Source organism: Eptatretus burgeri, chromosome 3 (assembly GCF_056783735.1).
Source record: "Eptatretus burgeri isolate ZD-2024b chromosome 3, Ebu_testis_v1, whole genome shotgun sequence".
NCBI classification, from domain to species: domain Eukaryota; kingdom Metazoa; phylum Chordata; class Myxini; order Myxiniformes; family Myxinidae; genus Eptatretus; species Eptatretus burgeri.
Window position 1 is genome coordinate 82,475,134 of NC_140963.1, and position 22,359 is coordinate 82,497,492.

Genomic DNA, 22,359 nt, shown 5'->3' on the forward strand with positions numbered 1-22,359 from the left:
AGTTTTATTCATGTCTCTGCTGGCTGTAAGCCAGAGATCAACAGACATCTGGGTCGGGTCTGGGAAGTCATGGATTCAATGGATCATGGGGAGTGGTGCTGTTGGTACCTGTGCAGGAGGACAAAAATCTGAGTCTTCAAGTCCTTCGTGCTTCCAGTCTTGTTCTATGGATGTGAGACTTGGACTCTGACCAGGGATCTGAGACAGAGACTTAACTCCTCTGGTACCAGGTCTCTTTGGAGAATCCTTGCCTATCGCTGGTCAGACTTTGTGTCCAATGAACGGTTTCTGAGAGAGACTCAAATGAGATTTGTTGCCTGCAGTCTGTGACCATCAGCTGCGGCTATGTGGACATGTGGCTCATTTTCCTGATGCTGATCTTGCTCACCAGATTCTCTCAGCAAGGGAGCCTCGTGAGTGGAGGAGTCCAATGGGCCGACTACGTGCCTCAAGGTTGCAGCAGGTTGATCGGCATCTCAAGGAGATGGGGATGGCCCAGGCATATGCCTTGGGGATGGCCAGACGCAGGCCCCTAGAGTACCGGCGGAAAGTGGTCATTGTAACGCGCTGCTCCAGCACATGCTCCCATACCTGACCTGACCTGAAGCGAGCATTGACAGACACGGAAGCAGACACACACACACACACACACACACACACACACACACACACACACACACACACACACACCTTTTATTAATGGATGCAACAATCTAGGATCATTTATATTGCGGCTCCTTAACCAAAGCAGACAATACATTATACTGTATTTATAACAGCCGTCACAGCTCCCACTCCCCTCCCTCGCTCCCCTAACATGATTAATTGTAAATATCATTTTAATTGTTGATTTTAAACTTACCCTGTGCATTCACAAGACCCAGATATGTACTGCCCAATGGGGTTCAGAAGCACCCAAACCAGATACGGTATCTCCCTCCAACTCTTTGTTGTGCAGACACACACCCCAGCTTTCTCTCAGGTACTTTTCCAAGTATTTCAGCTTCTTTTAGAAGCTTAATGAACCATTCCAGACAACTATCCTTGTCACGCACATACACACACAATAACAGTTCACATGCCACGAAGATCACTATTTCCAGGGGCTTCTGTGCATGTGTGCCAAGCATTCTGGGAAACCTGATGGGCTACACAAGACCAGGGCAGCAGCGCTATGAGTTGTTGTAGCATTTTCAGCACACAGCTAACCAGGGTGATGGCAGCGAAAGTCACCACATATAAAGAAAAGAGAGTTTGGGTGGGTGGATACCAAAAGAGCCATGTTGGAAGAAGGTAAGGAGTATATGGAGCCACCACCACACAGAGGAACAGTGAGTGATTAGTGAGGGATACACAGAGCCAGAGTATTATCGAAGGTAAGCTGGGATTCCCGAAGAGATGGGTCTATCAAAGTATTAGAGCGTAGCCAGGAATAGATATAAAGGAGATGAAACATACACTGGAATTCCTCCCAATGTCAGTCAAATCTACCCAGTATCAATGCTGGCAGTCATCTTCTCTTGGTGTCCATTTACTTCTTATCGCTTCATGTCCATTTCATCGAATCACTCTTCAATTTTCTCATTTTTTCCTCTGTAAACGTTTTCCATTGGATTACGTCTCTTTTATGGAATTCATTGCTTGTCTTTTTACGTCATGTTTTATGGGAAGTCCCTGTTCTTCATTGCATGGCCTGCGAGCCACTGGAGGACACTGGTGGCCTAAAGTGAGGCCCTTGACGTGTGGCCGATAACACACAAATGTGAAAAAACCCCCATCATAATCCATCATAAATGCTATCAAATTGATCCAATGGTTTCAAATGAGTGTTCCAATGTGAAGCATAAAAGCAACATCACTACATCAGTAGATGGCAGTTTACAAACAATGATGCATGCAGCTCAGTAACCACAACAACAACAACAACAAAAAAAAGAGTACGTGGAGGCGGTGCCTAATAACAGCCATTTTGGGGTCCTCCAGGTGGTGTGGCAGCTCTCAGACTGATGTCTTATCGGCAAAAATGGCCCCTTTCTAAAAATATTGAAGATCACTGTAAATAGCTGCTCCGATATGTTTGCAATGTCTTTTCTTGTGTGCTCTCATCTGGCATATTCCAGAGGACACAGTGATGTCCATTTTCTTTCTTTGACCTGTTTTTGTACTTGATATATTTTTGTTATGGAGTCATTTATCTTTGGCAGCTGGCTGCTTGCTGTCTAACTTTCTCTATTATTCCTTTTAGTCGATCTTTAGGCGCTGTCACACCTTGACGATCTAGCCAGCAATGGCAACGTATAAAAGTGTATGCAAAACGTTGGCGTTCGCTGAAATTTTGATGGTTTTTTTTAAGTTTTGGTCCTATTCATAACGTGTTGGTCGTATGCATAACATATTAGTAACGGGCACAGAACGTTTCGTTGTCTTATAGATAACTTATACCAACGAATGCTTAGCCTGTTGTCGGCGTTCACAACCTATGCCCAACGATAGTTTAACTTAGGCATAGCGCGCTGCACGTATTGCCGACAAACTCGTGGTGTAGCCTGTTAAAAACCTGCCGCTCGCCGATTTAAATCATAACCGCCTGAAAATTGGAAGTGTCAACATCGCAGTCACACCTTGACGATTTAGCCAGTGTATGCCGACGTATGAAAAATGTGTCTAAAACGCTGGGACACGTCGAATACGGTATGGGTAAGTTGTGTATACGTTAAGAACACGCTGAAAAACGATGAAGTACGCTGTCATATTTTGTGGTACGTTTAGTACGTCGTGAAATTTCAAGCATGCTGAAAATTTTACGACGTACTCGTCGTATGGCTCACTTGTTCCACTAAGCTGGGAATAAGTTGTAGGCGTGATATGCGATCATTGACACACGTCGACACAAGTTCCTTGTAAGTTACTCAGAAGTCGAAACATGTCGAGGTAATGTTTAGCATACCCGGAACTTATTTTCTCCGTCAAGGCACATTTTCTTTTTTTCTCCTTGGCTCCGTAAAGTTACGTGACGAAATATCTGAAGTTGTTGTTGTTTTTTTATTATTTTTTTTTATTTTTAGTCTATCACGAATTTTAAAATATATTCGGACATTTGCTTTTAAGTTTCGACGTCGACGTGACAATATCCTCAAACAGAAAATATTCACAGAGGAGGAACTTAGAATAAGACATGAGCAAACTGAAGAGGCAATCGGACATGACTTAACGGCACATGACGAAATATCGGAAGTTATTGTTGTTGTTGTTGTTGTTGTTTTTTAACGCTGCCAATACGCCATTATACGGTAGCTGTAAATTAGAAACACGTTCAGAAAGTTATGTGGTCGTCCGGAAGACGTCAATCAAATACATCTACATACGTCAATATGCCTTGGAGGTACGTTACTCATAGGTTCAAAGCACGTTGCTCATAGGTTAGAAATAAGTTTTGGGTACGCTAAGCATTACCTCGACGTGTTTAGGCCCGGTCACACCTTGACGTTTTAGCCAGCGATGGCAACGTATTAAAATGTATGTAAAACGCTGGCTTACGTTGAACTTTTGATGTTTTTTTTTTTTAAGATTCGGACGTATTCATAGCGACTTGGTCTTATGTATAACGCATTGGTAACGGACACAGAACGTTTCGTTGTGTTATAGATAACTTATACCAACGAATGCTGAACCTGTTGTCGGCCTACACAACCGATGCCCAACGATAGTCTAACTTAGGCATAGCGCGTTGCACGCATCGCCGACGATGTCGTGACGTAGCCTATTAAAAGGCTGATGCACAACGATTCGAATCATAACTGCCGTAGAAATAGAAGTGTCAACATCGCGGTCACACCTTGGCGATCTTGCCAGCGTATGCCGACCTAAGAAAAATGTGTCTAAAACGTTGGGGCACGTCAAATACGGTATGAGTAAGTTTGGTATACGTGAGTACAACGCTAAAGTACGCTATCATACGTCGTAGTAAGTAGAGTACGTCAAGAAATTTTAAACATGTTCAAAATTTTACGACGTACTCGGCGTATGACACACGTTCCGCATGCGATGGGGATAAGTTTTACACACGATATGTGGACGCTTACACACGTCCACAAAGGCTACTTATAAGCTACTCATAAGTCGAAACACGTCGCGGTAATGTCTTTTTTACGCTGCCAATACGCCATTATACGGTAGCTGTAAATTAGAAACACGTTCAGAAAGTTATGTGGTCGTCCGGAAGACGTCAATCAAATACATCTACATACGTCAATATGCCTTGGAGGTACGTTACTCATAGGTTCAAAGCACGTTGCTCATAGGTTAGAAATAAGTTTTGGGTACGCTAAGCATTACCTCGACGTGTTTAGGCCCGGTCACACCTTGACGTTTTAGCCAGCGATGGCAACGTATTAAAATGTATGTAAAACGCTGGCTTACGTTGAACTTTTGATGTTTTTTTTTTTAAGATTCGGATGTATTCATAGCGACTTGGTCTTATGTATAACGCATTGGTAACGGACACAGAACGTTTCGTTGTGTTATAGATAACTTATACCAACGAATGCTGAACCTGTTGTCGGCCTACACAACCGATGCCCAACGATAGTCTAACTTAGGCACAGCGCGTTGCACGCATCGCCGACGATGTCGTGACGTAGCATATTAAAAGGCTGATGCACAACGATTCGAATCATAACTGCCGTAGAAATAGAAGTGTCAACATCGCGGTCACACCTTGGCGATCTTGCCAGCGTATGCCGACCTAAGAAAAATGTGTCTAAAACGTTGGGGCACGTCAAATACGGTATGGGTAAGTTTGGTATACGTGAGTACAACGCTAAAGTACGCTATCATACGTCGTAGTAAGTAGAGTACGTCAAGAAATTTTAAACATGTTCAAAATTTTACGACGTACTCGGCGTATGACACACGTTCCGCATGCGATGGGGATAAGTTTTACACACGATATGTGGACGCTTACACACGTCCACAAAGGCTACTTATAAGCTACTCATAAGTCGAAACACGTCGCGGTAATGTCTTTTTTACGCGAAACTTATTTCTAACTTATGTTTGACGTGCTTTGAACCAATTCTTTACGTAGTCCCAACACACATCGACGTATGTACACGTATTCCAATGACGTCTTCCGGTCGACAAAAAAAATAAATGAACGTGTTTCTAGCTTACAACTGCCATATAAAGACGTGTTCCCAGCGGTTTTGGGAATTGGTATATAAAAATGCTGCTCATAAAAGGGGAACCCAACAGTGTTTTCGAGTCCTTTTTGAGTCGATGTCCATGTCAGCAGTAACAGTATCAGTATTAGTATTAGTAGTAGTTTGTTCATGTTGGCAGTAGTAGGTGAGTGTGAGGGGGAGGGTGTGGGTTATGATGGATCGTCCTTGCGTTTAACGATTTAACGATTTAAATGATAAACTCAACGACTTAAATGGCTGCAACTCCACGATTGAAAGTAGACGCTTGCGCTCAACAATTGGATTTTTTTTACACTCAACGACTTTTAAACGGTACCACTCACCTATTTTCATTGTTTACAATGAACGATTTAAATTGCTGTCACTCGCCTTTGTTTTTTGACGCTGGGGTTTTGAAATTTGAAGCGTTTCTTCTGAACGTGTTAAAACGCTCAAACTCGACTATTTTAAATAGACGCTGCCGATGGACAATTGGAATCATAGCCAAGCTAGACATCGAAGTGTGAACATCCTCGTCATGCCGAAGAAAAGTTTGAAGAATGCTGCAAATAAGTGTCCTGGCTGTGGCCGTGGACGCTGCCGCAAGGACGATCCATTATACCGACGTCTTTCAGCCTATGAGTAACTTAAAAGTAACGTCTGTCGATGTGTGGCAACGATCGCGTAACGTGCCAACAACACGTTAATCATAGGTTAGAAATAAGTTTCGGGTACGCTAAACATTACCTCGGCGTGTCTCAACTTATGATTAACTTACAAGTAGCATGTGTTGACGTCTGTCAACGATCGCAGACCGTGCATACAACTTGTGGCCAGGCATACGCCGGCATACGTCGTGAAATTTCAAGCATGAAAAAATTTGAGGACAACCAAAAAGTACAACGTTTAAAGCCAACGTACAACGACGTATGGCAGTGTTTTTCAGCGTGCTCTCAATGTTATCAAAACTTACCCATAACGTATTCAACGTGTGCCAGCGTTTTAGAAAAAAATTTCAAAAATCGGCATACGTTGGCTAAAACGTCAAGGTGTGACCGGGCCTTTACGACTAATGAGTAATTTACAAGTAACGTGCCTCGACGTCTGTCAACGATCGCATAACGTGCCTCGACATGTGTGCAATGATCGTGTAACGTTCCTCCAACACGTTACTCATAGGTTATAAATAAGTTTCAGGTAAGCTAAACATTACCTCGACGTGTTTCGACTTATGAGTAACTTGCAAGTAACGTGTGTCGACGTGTGTAAACGATCGCATAACGTGCCTACAACTTATGGCCAGCGTAGTGGAACGTGTGAGTCAAACGCTGGCATAAGTCGTAAAATTTCAATCATGCTAAAATTTGAGCACAACGATGAAAGCCAGCGTACTACGATGTTTGGCAGTGTTTTTCAGCGTGCTCTTAACGTATACAAACTTACCCATAACGTATTCGACGTGTGCCGCATTTTAGCCCAATTTGCATACGTCAGGCATACATTGGCTAAATCGTCAAGGTGTGACAGGGCCTTTTTCCTGTGTACTTGTGAGTTTTAAATGTAATATATCTATCACTACAGTATATATATATATATATATATATATATATATATATATATATATATATATATATATATATATATATATATATATATATATATATATATATATATATATATATATCTCAAGCAATATATAGTAAGCAAGCAAGAATAAGTTCAGTCACTCAAACTCCTGGGTCTCACTATCAACCATGATCTTTCTTGGGCAAATCACATTTCAAAGTTGGCCTCCAAAGCCAGCTGCTGACTGGGCATCCTCCTTCGTGCAAAGTCCTTCTTTGGCACACCTAAACTCTTATCCACCTACAAGGCCTGATTCTGCAGCTTGATGGAATACGGTTCTCCCCTCTGAGCTGGTGGCATTCACCAACGAGGTCTTCACCTGCACCTTGTTGGAGTACTGCTCTCCTCTCTGGACTTGTGCCCCTGCCTCACATCATGCCCAACTTGATGCCAAAGAAGACCTTCAAGATCATTGGAATCTCCAGCGATTAAGCTGAACCCCCCCCCCTTTTCCGTCCCCAAATTTCCTATTTTTCCTTCCTGAGAGTTTGCTCCTGTATCCATCATGTCCACCCTCTGCATCTTCCCCCCTATCTCTCATCATTACGCACATCCCTTATCCCTTCTTGTTTGTGTCCCTCTATTTTGTCCCTCAGCACTACTGTTGGCATTTCCTTTCTCTTTCTACTGTTCCTTTTGTTCTGTTGCGTCCTGATCCATTCTGTGTTCTAGCTCTTCCACAAGCCTTGACTTTGTATACAAGAAAAACAGAGATGAAGGTAGTTTCCATTTTTGAAGATTTTTTTTTTATTTTTATTGGCCCTCGAAACAATTTCCTTACCATGTTGTTCCCATTTGCTTTTTGCAGAATACATAGCACTTGAGGATGATTTTCTTCTCTGTACTTACTCCAGCTATGCATTTTCAAGGTTCTTTTGTTAGTCCAGGGTATAGATTATCTCTTTGTTGAGGTAGGCAGCAGTTTTCTTTTTGCTGTGTTTCAGTGATGCTTCTTGATGATGGTAAGATAGTCATCTTCTCTGGGTAAGATGCATGGGTTAATATTGAATAGGCAAAGCCTAGAAGTGAACGTAGAATTCTTCTTACATTAGATGCTGCAAATTTCAGGTTACTTCGGCCTGGATTCCGGATCAGCGATCAAATAATGTAAATCACGATAAAAAATTATTTTTTGATGATGCGGGAGATATCTTTCTTAAAATCAGTGGAGGAAATATACACCATGTCTGACATTTGGGTCTTTCATGTCTCCGACGATGCCTTTATCTCCTGGCATGCATCATTCCCCATGACAAAACCGGAAGCAAAAGGGCCAAAGCCGACGACACGGATTCCAAATTGCCAGGGTATTGTGTTGTTGTTGTTGTTTCCTATTCTCTCATGTGCACGCGTTGAGTAAAAAAAAAACCGGAAGCAAAAGGGTCATAGCCGACGACACGGATTCCAAATTGCCAGGGTATTGTGTTGTTGTTGTTTACTATTCTCTCATGTGCAGGCATTGAGTAAAAAAAAAAATGGAAGCAAAAAAAAAACCAGAAGCAAAAAAAAAAAACCGGGAGCAAAAGGGTCATAGCCAACGACACGGATTCCAAATTGCCAGGGTATTGTGCTGTTGTTGTTTCCTATTCTCTCATGTGCACGCGTTGAGTAAAAAAAAAAAACGGAAGCAAAAAAAAAACGGAAGCAAAAGGGTCATAGCCAACGACACGGATTCCAAATTGCCAGGGTATTGTGTTGTTGTTGTTTCCTATTCTCTCATGTGCACGCGTTGAGTATGAAGCTCACTACGTTCGCTATTAATTTAGTGCACACATTCTGACTGCTCAGTGTGGCTGAATAGTCTTAGGTCTGTGTCCCTTTACTTCTCTTTTGAAAGTTTGAGTTCAGAAGTGTACCCTTTATTTAGAAGGGAACACTATTATTGTTGAGTAATTTTCAGTTGCAGTCAGTAATGTGGATTTCCCTAAGGGTTTTGGAGTCCTGCCTGCTTGACGGGGGTCACCAATGACACTCGGGGGAATTGGGCAAAGAACTGTGTGCTTCTTCCATGCCAGGATTTGAATTAAGGTTGTGGGTGTTTCAGTGGTGGTTGGTTTGGGGTAGGATGGAGGGGTGGACACACACTGCAGTGTCATCCTTGTAGTACTGAAAATGCACATTGTGCAATTTGTGGTATTGGAGGAACTGTCATAAACCACATCTAATTTTGAGCTTTTTCACTTACTTACTGCTGTTGAACAAATTACTTTGGAAATGAGGCACAAATACAGCTAGTAATTTGACACGTTAATTATTGTCTTTTAAGACAATGGTTTGTTGGTGGTGACATCACCAGTGACCACAACTGAAAATCTCGCAAAACAGATTAACATGTGGTCATGATGATGTTTCATGCATTTTAAAAAAAGAGACTTGTGAAACAGGTTTTCAAGTGTTGAGCAAGTGGAAATGCATTTTCTGTTTGTTGTGTTCCCAGGAACTGAGCTGTGTGACCTTTGACCTTCCATATCGTTCAGCGGCTCTAAACGAATGGACCGTGACACCACTCGCCCTGTGTCCACACCCTGATACTCAAACACTCGCCTCAGATGGTTGCGAAGAAAAGTCGGAGGACGTGTCCTGCGATGCGGATAACCATGCTGAATATTTCGAGAGAGAGCTAATGCATGATGGAAAAAACGGCTCACCCAGTGAATGTTGGCAAACAACTGACATGCCAGTGCTGCTGAGTGAAGAGGACATTGAAGAAGTAAAATCAGCCTCAAGTTTCAGCTGCAGACACATTGTGAGTGACAGTCTTGCTGAGTCGGAGCAGAACGCAGTGGGTGGAGCGCATTTTGCCAGACTCTCTTACACAGTCCACACAATGGAGGGAATGTGGCGAGATTGTTCCAAATTTTCAGTTTATTTAAAGTCAGGAAAAACAAGGGCAAAAAAAGTGGAGGATGGAAACAAAGTCAATGTGATTTCGGTGAAGAAACAGAATGAGGATCGAGATGACATTTTATACAGAAGGATGCCTCCTCATCATGTGACAAAAGAGAACGTAAATGAGCTCAAAATAACTTCAACAAAACCAACAAGTCACCCTAAGAGGCACATATCTATATGTGAACCAGAAGGTATCAGTGAGGAACTGCAGAACATGTCTAAAACCAATGATGGAGAGACACCAACAGTTTGGCCAACAGAACAACCAGAATCATGTATGCCATCAGATGTTATCAACGGTTTGGAGGAGGTCTCCATTCGTTTGATGCTTGATGCCAGACTCGAAGATGCCCAGACAGGAAATGCAGACAACTTTTCAACAGGTTCTGAGTTTGTTATTGATCCCTACTGGCATGAGTCGAATCGAAACCAAGCTAGATCAGAAGAAAATGATGAATCCCAAGAAACACAAGGTACTAAAAACAACTGTGAGCCAGAAAAATACCCAAATTTAAATGATCAATTAGAGGAGGGCCTCAAACAAAAGGCAGAAAAGGAGTGGGTGAAGGACTTCCCATCAGTAAAGGCAAATGAACAAATGCTGGATGGAGCAGCTTCTGTTGAGAAACAAGCACATGAGAAAAGCATAAGGATATTGGCTGAGAATGTTGAGATGAGAAAAGAGCGTTGTCTATCACGACGAAGTGCCATTCGAAAGACTGTGTATCACCATCCGAGTGGCATGGTACCGGGTCAGAATTGCGAGCAATGGAAATATCGTGCCCCTCTCCTCGATCCGATGCATGTGCAAGACCCAACTCTACCAACACCACCAGGCTCCTCCATGGAGGATAAATGTGTGGTCGTCATCCGCCAGCGTAAACATGGTGAGTGTAATTATGACCTTATAAGTTTGCAAATGCAATAATGGCTTCCTGCTAACAAGAGCATTATTCAAAGTTACATCCTCAACATTACATCCCCTCCTGTGAATATATGAAAAACCACGGCAGGACAGACAGGTCATTGGCATTGTGCTCAGATCCGATCGATCTGGGTCCTGGGTTTGATCCCCTACACAATATGATCCGACTTAAAACTGACCTCTGGCATAGCTCTAATGAAGAGCAATACATTGAGAGCACACCATATTTTGGAGGAGACAGGCATCCATATGGCCGACCGTATCCGCATTGTGGACATTAAATATTCCACAGTGCACAACAATTTCGCGCACGGGTCATCAAAATGCAATAATACATGCAATTTATTTGATTATATCACGTTACTTATTATAATCAAACCAGCGAAATAATAGCTCCACCTTAATCATTTGACCCTCTGCAGAATCTATAATGCATTTTCCTTCAATTATAGTATAACATCCCAGAAGTCGCCGCTTTTGTGTCCACCACAAGAGCTTACCCCATGCACAATGAAACACTTGTCTGAGGGTACAGTTACACCAAGGATTTTGGGAATGAAAGTAACAGCTGCTTCGGGATAAACGATGATTTTTGTACAAAGCAATAGGATTTCTTCCACATAAACAGCCCCGTTCGCTACTCTCACAGCACACATTGTTAAGATCCATCATCAAGACATGCCAACATTCCGACCACACAATTCAATTAGCGGTCAACAAATCCTAACCATATAGTGTCATGACCTGTACACCGATTACAGAATGCAATTGCTAGATTACATGACAAAAGAGAAAGACACAGTTACTTTGCACACATCCCAAAATTTCACTCTTATGGACACTGGAATATTCAGGTGTAACCACATACAAATACTTTCCACTTTTCATGGAGCAGATGTATATATAATCGTAGGCCCAAAGCATAGGCCAACTGTGCATAGTATACCCTTCAAGCCTACCACGTTATTAGAACACTTGCACACCATACTTAAGGTTGTACATTTCATGCACATGCTGTACCATTATGACACCTATTTGTTATGCAGACACAAATGGCGAATTTTTTTGGATCTCCCATCCCCATATGTTCCATATTTGCTGCTTCCCTGCCCTCTCCTCACTCATATCTCTTCTGAAAATTATTTTCCTTCTTTCCACACTTCCGACTCTCCTACCTTCCTGTCCTCTCTTCTCTTCCTTTTCTCAGTTTTAATTGTCTATTTAAAAAAACTCCAACCTCACCCCTGTGCAACCTCACTCACATCTAATATATAAAGCTCTTTCTAACCACTGACTGACTGACTAATATTAAAGATCGGTACCTTCCGGGTGGTGTAGAAAGCTAAAATTTTGCATGCTGATGGACATCGAAGCTGAGACACTGGTAAAAAAAATAATAATAATAAAAAAAAATCACAAAATAGTCAGACAAAATCCGTAAATGAAAAATCACTCATGGAGTGACAACTTGGCAAAACAGGAAAAAGTAGAACGGCACTCGGTAAAGCACATACCTCTGCGAGGTGGAACAGTTCACGTTTAGTATCCCACTGATGGGCTGGATCCGAACCAAAATTCAATCCGCTTGTTCTTATCACCTATTCAACTCATCAACCTTGTTTTGTCACAACTCGTCCGCAACTTTTTTGAGATATAGTGATATATTTAGTTTTTAGTCCTATCTCTCAATTTTATAAATTACGCCTGTTGACCTTTTGACCATAAAATTAATAGGTATTTGAATTCAACGACCTCACATGAAAATGCTCTTCAAATTTCAAGTTAATTGGATGAAAATTGAGGATTTTAGAAATTCGGCCCGAATTGGCTTTTTGGCCTATTTTGACCTTTTGGCCTATGTTTACCTCAAAATTAATAGGTGTTTGAATTCAGCGACGTGACATGAAAATGCTCTTCAAATTTCAAGTTAATTGGATTAAAATAGAGGATTTTAGAAATTTGGCCGATATTAACCTTTTGGTCTATGTTGACCTTTTGGCCTATGTTAACCTCAAAATTAATATGTGGTTGAATTTGGTGACCATTTATGCAAATGCTCTTCAAAATTCAAGTCAATCGGATGAAAATTGACAATTTTAGAAACAACGAGAACAGACACTCGGTAGAGCGCATACCTTCGCCGCCACAACTTTTTTTCCGGGCACATTTGAAAAACGTCATTTTAAAACGTCCATGACGTCACAACCGTCAGTCCGATTGACGTCAAATTTGGTGTGTAACCTCCTTGAAGGCAGTCCAACAAAATGGAATGATAAACACTGAAAAATTAAAAAGTTGAAAAATGACGTTATCTTTTGACGTCATTTTGATGCACTTCCGGGGACGTCACGTCCAATCGGGGACTACCATTCTGAAAGCTCGTAGTTCACTGAACGTTTTAACGTTGGTTTCATGTCAATAGCTCTATTAGATCTGAAGCTATGCCTACAAGTATATTTTGACCTTGAGTGTGACCTTGATTACAGAGTTAATTGGCAAAACCTGTACATCAATAAACAGATATTTTGGTACTGATCCTAATGCCTGGATTTGGGAGACTTTGCTTTATAAATTATATAGATATTTGAATGTAAAATATCAGGACATTTTAGCCACAATTGAAAAACGTCATGTTCAAACGTCAATGACGTCATAACGGTCAGTCCAATCGAAGTCAAATTTGGTGTGTGACGTCCTTAAGGTAAGTCCTACAAAACGGTATGATCAAAACTGATGAGATTGAAAATTGAAAATTTACATCATCTTGTGACGTCATTTAGACACACTTCCGATGATGTTACGTCAAATCCGACACTACATATCCGAAAGGTATCTCGTCATGGAACAATATGGCGGTAGTTGCATGTCGATAGCTGTATTATGAAGGAAGTTATGCTCAAAAGAGTGTTTTTGACCATTTCATGACCTTGACCTTGACCTTTGACCCGATCGCTCCCAAAATCTAATCAAATCGTCCTTGGATACTCACGAATCATCCCACCAAATTTCATGCAACTCGGTTTAATACTTTCTGAGTTATGCGAATAACAAACAAACACACATATTCACAAATAAATAAATACACAGCGACCAAAACATAACCTTTTGCAGAATGCGAAGGTAATGAAAAAATAAATGAAAATAAATAAATGAAAAATTAAATGCAGGTGAGCGACCCGAGACAATGGGGAAGCACGGTTCTTATGTTTACACAATGTGTAAGCACACCCTGCTCGTAAATACATGGCCCTTTCGCCAACCTGTCGAACATAATCTGAATGTACCATGAATGCAATTGGCTGTGTTGACTTACTCTGCATATACCTTCAATTATTAACTGATCAGTGGTACTATGGATGTACTGTTAATACAATTCGCTGATCTGTGGTCCTGTGGATGAACCATTAGAACAATTATCTGACCTGTGCATACTGTCCATGTAACATTAAGACATTTGTCCGTGCTTCGCATCATTCGAGGCAATCCCATTTACAAACTCGGTTTGTTGACGATCCGACCTTTTGCTGACATTGAAGCTAATTTTGAGTGACAATTACCACTCGAAAACAAAGGTGCTGTGCCAGGGCGCCCTGGCCTCGGAGAGAAGGGGTAACCGTGAAGCTGGAGAGGCCCCGACAAGGGCAAGTTCTTTGTGCGACATTGAATGGCTCTTGTTTCATGCAGGTGTGGGCTGTACGGTTAATTCGGTTTGTGAACCCACTTGGTATGGTAATCACAGCAACCACTGCTGAATGAGTGCATATCCAGGTCCGAGTACACATGTTGGTAATGGTATCGTATGTGCCATCTCAGGATTTTAATTTTGACGTCAAAACTTCTCATTGTGTGGATGTGATGAGTGCTCTCTGTATGCATGTATAATTGCATCCTCAAGTTGTGTGGAGAGCTTCCCAAGAAGGATAGACAACAGTGGTGGTTGGGAGAGAGGGAGAGGTTACAAGGTGTCAATTTATGAATCATCCCATGAACAGTGCTTTGTCCTGCCAAGAGCGTCCAAAAAGAGAAACGACCTCATCGAAGGTCTAAGCAAGCCCTCGGGAGACATAAAACTACATCATCATGTTTTCTTTGCCATTTAGCTTACAGCAAATGTCTTTGGTGCGCTTCATACAAAATATAATTTAATGAGGTATTGTTATTCACCATGACGAACAAACCACAACATCCACACTCGGGTCCTGCTTGCCGATGACCCAGTAAACACCATGCATGTCAAGAATGCATAACTTTAGGTAGAAACATAGCACTGCAAGATAAACTTAATGTCAATCCCAACCACAACACAAAACATTAACGACAAACCAAAACCCCAAACTACCCCCCCCCCCCAATCTAGCACACAACCTTAAAACTCACACTAAAGCTAACCCCAACCATAACCTCAACCTTCGCCCCAAACATAATTGCACACCCAAACCAAAGCATAATCTCGAAAAATTGAATTCCAACTTTAACACGAAAACTCCAAAAAAACAATGTTGTTCCAACACTCATCTCCCACATTAACTTCAAACCAAACCATACATAATATATCCTATATATAATGCTCTTTCTAACCACTGACTCGCTGAATGATATTAAAGATCGACACCTTCCGGGTAACGTAGAAAGTTTAAATTTGGCGTGCTAATGGACATCAAAGCCGATACACTGGGAAAAAATCACAAAACTGCCGGAAAGCATCCGTGAATGAAAATATTAATAAATTAAAAAAAAAAAATGAAAAAAGTTAATTGAAAAAAAATGCAGGTGAGCGACCCAAGACAATGGGGAAGCACGGGTTCGTTATTGCTTAAAATGTGGAAGCATATCCCACTAGTATCCTATAAATCTAGCACAAACCTCATATATATATATATATATATATATATATATATATATATATACATATATATATATATACATATATATATATATATATATATATATATATATATATATATATGTATGTTATAACGGAAAACCAAACCTCACCTTTATCTTTTCTACACAAGAGACAAGCAGGGTACCTGCCTCTGACAGGCGTGTTTGTCGATGTCTCACCTCAAATAAGTAATTTTTTGGAGTGTGCATTGGTGGAAACGGGGATTCACATAAATTGATGATGTAGACCGTGACCCGTGGTGCATGTTTACCACAAAGAAAATTCAATGGTGATCTGCTCAGAAGAAGAACTAATGTTCGTGATTAAAATTGGCAACTACACCGCTACTTCATGTCAGATCGTTTTGTAAATGGTATGATGCACAGCTTCAACATTTTGTTGTCAAGATTACACCAGCAATGTTCGTGTTTGTAAAGGTTAAGATGTCCTGAATACCGCCACAAAATTTTGTGAGAATGCCCCAACTCAGCAAAAAGTATGTATAAGATGGCTGTCAGTCCGTCTGTCTGCATCACAATTTTTCTCAGAGATGGCCAAACGGATCTCCGTCAAACTTTTAGAGGTTAAATCGTGAGTATTGGGAAGTGTTTTAGGCAAAAAAAAAAAATGAAAAAAAACCTTTTAGACAAGAGTTGGATTTTTTTTTCTTGTTAATCCCTCTGAAGTGCCAAAGCCTTTGCAACTATGTGAAAGTTAATATTAAATGATTCCCAACCCCCATTCTTTTGTGGGAGGAGGGAAGGGTTTTAGGCCCCCACAAAAAAAAAAAATCAAACTTGGATTTCTTCAAATTGCCAAGACATTTAGAACAGCACCAGGTCGGGTCAGGTCAGGTATGGGAGCATGCGCCGGAGCAGCGCGTCGTGCGTCCACTTTCCGCCGGTACTCCAGGGGCCTCCATCTAGCCATTCCCCAGGCAGATGCCTGGCCCATCCCCATCTCCTTGAGATGTTGATCAACCTTGCTGCAACCACGAGGCACGTGGTAAGCCCATTGGCCTCCTCCACTCACAAGGCTCGGTCGCTGAGAGAATCTGGTAACCAGGATCAGCATCAGGAAAATGAGCCACATGTCCCTACAGCCACAGCTGACGCTCACAGACTATGGACGTAACAAATCTCATTTGAGTCTCTCAGCAACCACTAATTGGACACAAAGTCTGACCAGCGATAACCAAGAATTCTCCAAAGAGACCTGGTACAAAAGAATTAAGTCTCCATCTCAGATCCCTGGTCAGAGTCCAAGTCTCACATCTGAAAAACAAGACTGGAAGCACCAAGGACCTGAAGACTCGGACATTCGTCCTCCTGCACAGGTACCGACAGTGCCAGAACCATGATCCACTGAATCCATGACTCCCCAGGCCCAACCCAGACATCAAATGACCTCTGGCTCACAGCCAGCAGATACATGAATATCATTACAAAGGGAAGTGAATCTCTCAGTGACCTCAACATCCTCACCACAAACAGGTACAGACAAAATAGCAGCATCCAAGATGCCATTGAAAGCCTGGATATTAGTTTTGACCCAGGAAACCCATAATCCCAGTGGCTCTGACTCCTCGTTCAGCACCTCGAGGGCCCCCAAAAGGATATCTGGAGTCTCCGCAAAGATGACTGCATCATCTGTAAAATCAAGGTCAGAGAGATTTCACATTCCCAAACGATGCACCGCAGCTTGATCTCTCCGACATCCTCCCCAGAATCCGACATCCTCCCTAGAATCCGACATCCTCCCCAGAATTGAGGAATTGAGCACTCTGGTCGACCCTGTAGTTCTGCATCATCCTCCAGCAACTATCAATGAGCACATGGTCAATTTCCTTTGCTAAATCACCAGCAATGGAATAACAAGTCCAGCGATGAGCCTGTGGGCACTGAAACCGTGAACCAGCCACCCCCAGTCCATGACTTCTTGCAAAGTCAAAGAACTTAGTGCTATTCTGGTTCACAGTTCCAAACCCATGGGGACTAACACATGTCTCATAACCATCTCTATCAGTTCCAGTCGATGCATTGAAATCCCCCAAGACTAGAAACAACACCCAAGGAGTGACGAATTCTTAGTCTCATCATACGCTCGTTATACCAGTGTTGCCTCAATAATTATCATTGGAGTCAGCTTATTGGACACAGCTGCAGCAACTCATTGGGCATGTTAATCATCAGAGCAACCTGACCAATAGTAGGTGTACCCACCAGCCATTATCTCACCACTATCTGGTCTCCGAACCTCAGAGAGAGCTGCAATCCCGATGTCCAAACACTTGAGCTCAGATAATAACAGAAACAGGTGATCATCCTCTCTTCGGGATAGGATATTCCAGGCACCCACCCGAAGGGATCACCTCAGGTAACCTAAGGATACCGCTGTCTGGTGGATGACACCTCAGCACAACCCCGATACACACTACCGCAATCTAGCCCAAGCATTTTACCCTGTGTTTTTCCTCCTGTTATCAAAGTGTGTGGGTTCAAAGGCTTTGCCCCTATCCAGTCATCCGGTGAGCTGCCCTGTGTAGGGCAGCTGCACTGGAGGTATTCCCTTTGTGCACCGATGTACATCGAAGCTGATACGCCAGGAAAAATCACAGAACCATTGTAAAGCATCCGTAAATGAAAATATAAAAAATTGAAAATAATAAATGAAAAAAATAAATGCACGTGAACAACCCGAGACAATGAAGAAGCACGGTAATTTTGCTTGCCAACGGACATCAAAGCCATACACGAGGAAAAATCACTATCATCGGAAAGCATCCATAAATGAAAATAAATAAATTAAAAATCTAACGCAGGTGAGCGACCCGATACAATGAGGAAGCACAGTTCATTATTGCTTACAAATGTGTAAACATATCCCATGAGTATCCAATAAACCGAACCCAAACCTCACCATATGTTATTTTAGAGTAACCCAAGCCTCGCTTTTATATCCCATTAGACGACCCGTGAACCCGTTGGGTTCCCGTTGTGACAGCGGTTGATGGAAAAAAAAATCATTTCAGGAAGAAAAAAAGATAGCTCCAGCGAACTATACCGCTGAGGCTGTTTGATTTGATCAAATTCTCCTGAAGAGTACTTGACTGAATTGGGAATTGATTTTTTTAATAACTTTTTTCATTGCACGAATTTGAACGAAACTTGATACTGCACACCACAGGCGAATGGTGAGTAAGGTGGCCCAAAATTTTTTGCGCTATCGTGTACCGTTTTGGCTGGATTTCAGGAACATACATACATACATACATACATACATACATACATACATGTATACAAGATGAGAGTTTTAGTAATATATAGATAACGCAACCCAAATTTCACCCAATACAGTGCCTATAGAAATTGTACACCACTTTTTAAAATTTTCACCTTTAGTTGCCTTTCAGCCTGAAATTAAATTGCATTAAATCAGACTTTTTCCACCTTTATTTACACATCGTTAAGGCCCAGTCACACCTTGACGTTTTAGCCAGCAATGGCAATGTATTAAAATGTATGTAAAATGCTGGCTGACGTTGAACTTTTGATGTTTTTTTTAAAGATTCGGACGTATTCATAACGACTTGGTCTTATGCATAACGTATTAGTAACGGACACAGAACGTTTCGTTGTGTTATAGATAACTTATACCAACGAATGCTGAACCTGTTGTCAGCCTTCACAACCTATGCCCAACGATCGTCTAACTTAGGCATAGCGCGCTGCACGCATCGCCGACGATGACGTGGCGTAGGTTATGAAAAGGCTGCCGCACAACGATTTAAATCATAACCGCCACAGAAATGGAAGTGTCAACATCGTAGTCACACCTTGGCGATCTTGCCAGCGTATGCCGACCTCTGAAAAATGCGTCTAAAGCGCTGGCGCACGTCGAATACGGAACGGGTAAGTTTGGTATGCGTGAATAGAACGCTAAAGTACGCTATTATACATCGTATTAAGTGGAGTAAGTCTTGTAATTTTAAACATGTTGAAAATTTTACGACGTACTTGCCGTATGACACACGCTCCGCATGCGATGGGAATAAGTTGTACGCACGATATGTGATCGTTGACACACATCGACACACGTTACTTGAAAGGTACTCTAAGTCGAAACACGTCAAGGTAATGGTTAGTGTCAGTGTTCCAGACTCCCGGTTTTTTTTTTTCTTCGGTATGACGGTGTTCAGTGTACAGTGCGGTTATGATTTAAATCGTTGAGTGGCAGCCTATTAATTATATTATATTATCACCGCACTAGAAATTGAAGTGTCAAAATCATCATCATACCGAAGGAAGGAAGAAAAATAAAATTAAAAAAATAAAACCAGGGAGTCTGGAACACTGACGCTAACCATTACGTTGATGCGTTTCGACTTATGAGCACCTTACAAGTAACGTGTGTCGATGTGTGTCACCGATCGCGTAACGTGCCTACAACACGTTACTCATAGGTTAGAAATAAGGATCGGGTATGCTAAACATTACCTCGACGCGTTTCGACTTATGAGTAACGTACAAGTGACGTGTGTCAAGGATCGCGCAACGTGCCTACAACACGTTACTCATAGGTTAGAAATAAGTATCGGGTATGCTAAACATTACCTCGACGTGTTTCGACTTATGAGTAACGTACAAGTGACGTGTGTCAACGATCGCGTAATGTGCCTACAACGTATGGCCAGTGTATGCGGAACGTGTGAGTCATACGCTGGCATACGTCGAAAAATTTCAAGCATGTTAAAATTTGTCGACGAGCTCGGCGTACTACGACTTATGCCAGCGTACTACGACATATGCCAGCGTGCTCTTAACGTATACAAAACTTACCCATAACGTATTCGACATGTGCCAGCGTTTTCGACAAATTTTTCATACATCGGCATAAGCTGGCTAAATCGTCAAGATGTGACAGGGCCTTGAGGTATGCGCTCTACCAAGTGTCCTTCTAGTTAACTATTTATCCCCAAGTCCTTCATCTTTATCCTTTAGTTCGAAAATCGTCAAATTACAGATGAGATTGCCATAACATTTGTTTTTTGTAATCCAAAACGCATTCATGAATCACCCTGCTTGTGAAACACCAAGTTTACAGCTTATAGCTCAGTCATGATTTTAACCCAGGATCGGCAGCTCAGAGGTGAGTCGATTTTGATTTATAAATTCCACCCCTTATTGTTTGTCAACTTGATCTTAAATTCCACCTCTTATCATTGTCTAGCAACCCATAGAATGTAAACAATCATTTTATTTTATAACTTTTGACCTTCAAATATGTAAAGCTTATATTTATTGTCTGCACGTAGGTTCTGATTCTGATGTACCAAACTCTGTTACAGAGCTTCAGTACTGCCAAAGCAGTCTCTTGTCAAAGGTTATACTGGGTGGTTTGCTAATGCCTTCACCAGCAGTAGTTAGTGCAGGAATTTAGAATTTGTCCATGGTGCCGGCGATAGCTCACCATCTCTTTGCGAAGGACACCGTGCATCTTTAACACCCATCAACTAATGCCAGCAGACGGGACGCCCAGTTTAATAGTCCATTGGAGGGAAAGCACACACATTGATGAATCACCCTGCCTGTTAAACACTGGGATGACAGTTTATAGTTGGATCTGGATTCAAACCCAGGCTAGATAGCTCAGTGGAGAGTGTACATACCTCTGGGGCTCGGGCCATCCTGCCAGTCCGTATTCATGATACACCCAACAAACATATTTCTGCAAGAATGTCCCACTAGTATGTAATATATACATACATATATATATATATATATATATATATACATACATATATATATATATATATATATATATATATATATATATATATATATATATACATATACATATATATATATATATATATATATATATATATATATATATATATATATATATATATATATATATATACATACATATATATATATATATATATATACATATATATACATACATATATATATATATATATATATACATACATATATATATATATATACATACATATATACATACATACATATATACATACATATATATACATACATATATACATACATATATATATATATATATATATATATATATATATATATATATATATATATATACATACATATATATATATATATATATATATATATATACATACATATATATATATATATATATATATATATATATATATATATATATATATATATAACAGAGCGGTGTCTGAAACTACTCTGAGATTATTAGACCGATGAACACCAAATTTTCAGTCTCCTCAAGGGAGACTTCGGTTTTTGGGGGGAAACATTTTTAATCTTGAAAATTATTGATGAATCTTGATTTGTTTTTAGGATTTCTCATAGATGTTATTATTCAGGTTATTTATCCATTGTGGCGAACCAATCCCATTACTTTGGCTGGTAACTACTCCGAGACCGAGACCAATAGATACGTCGGATGAGAAATTCCAACTTAATCATGTATGATCCAAATTAGAATTGTCTCCCTTTCTTTAGAGTTCACACGAGCAACTGGATCATGTGATATCTCATATCCAGACTATACCTTTTTCAGCAAGTAATGCACAAACTCCACCCACCTGGAGGGTGGGTACTTGGTCATATCCTATAAACCTAACCCAAACTTCACCTGATCTAACCAATCAATCTAAGCAAAATGTCATCCTATATATCTGATAAACCTAACTCAAACCTCACCCACAATATTCAGGTGCAGCTATACTCATTTGTAAATAATGCAAGAAGTTAGAGCGACTATCAACCCCATTTTAAGACCTCCGCTTATCGAAATGGCAGAAGACAATGGCTGGGAATGTTTCCTCTTGC

At 41.0% G+C, this 22,359-nt stretch overlaps 1 protein-coding gene and 1 long non-coding RNA gene across 8 annotated transcripts in view; one reads left to right on the forward strand and one right to left on the reverse strand.

The window, feature by feature from the left end:
- Positions 1 to 22,359, reverse strand: part of LOC147030312 (uncharacterized) — a 421,339-nt gene that overhangs the window by 314,725 nt on the left and 84,255 nt on the right. The gene's annotated exons all lie outside the window — the stretch shown is intronic.
- LOC147030315 (uncharacterized) overlaps positions 1 to 22,359 on the forward strand; it is a 119,356-nt gene that overhangs the window by 23,246 nt on the left and 73,751 nt on the right. For all 7 annotated transcript variants that reach the window (XM_085874232.1, XM_085874235.1, XM_085874237.1 and 4 more), the window contains one exon: positions 9,244 to 10,585. In XM_085874232.1, coding sequence (XP_085730358.1) covers positions 9,244 to 10,585 — 1,342 coding nt within the window. The remainder of the gene's footprint in view (positions 1 to 9,243; positions 10,586 to 22,359) is intronic.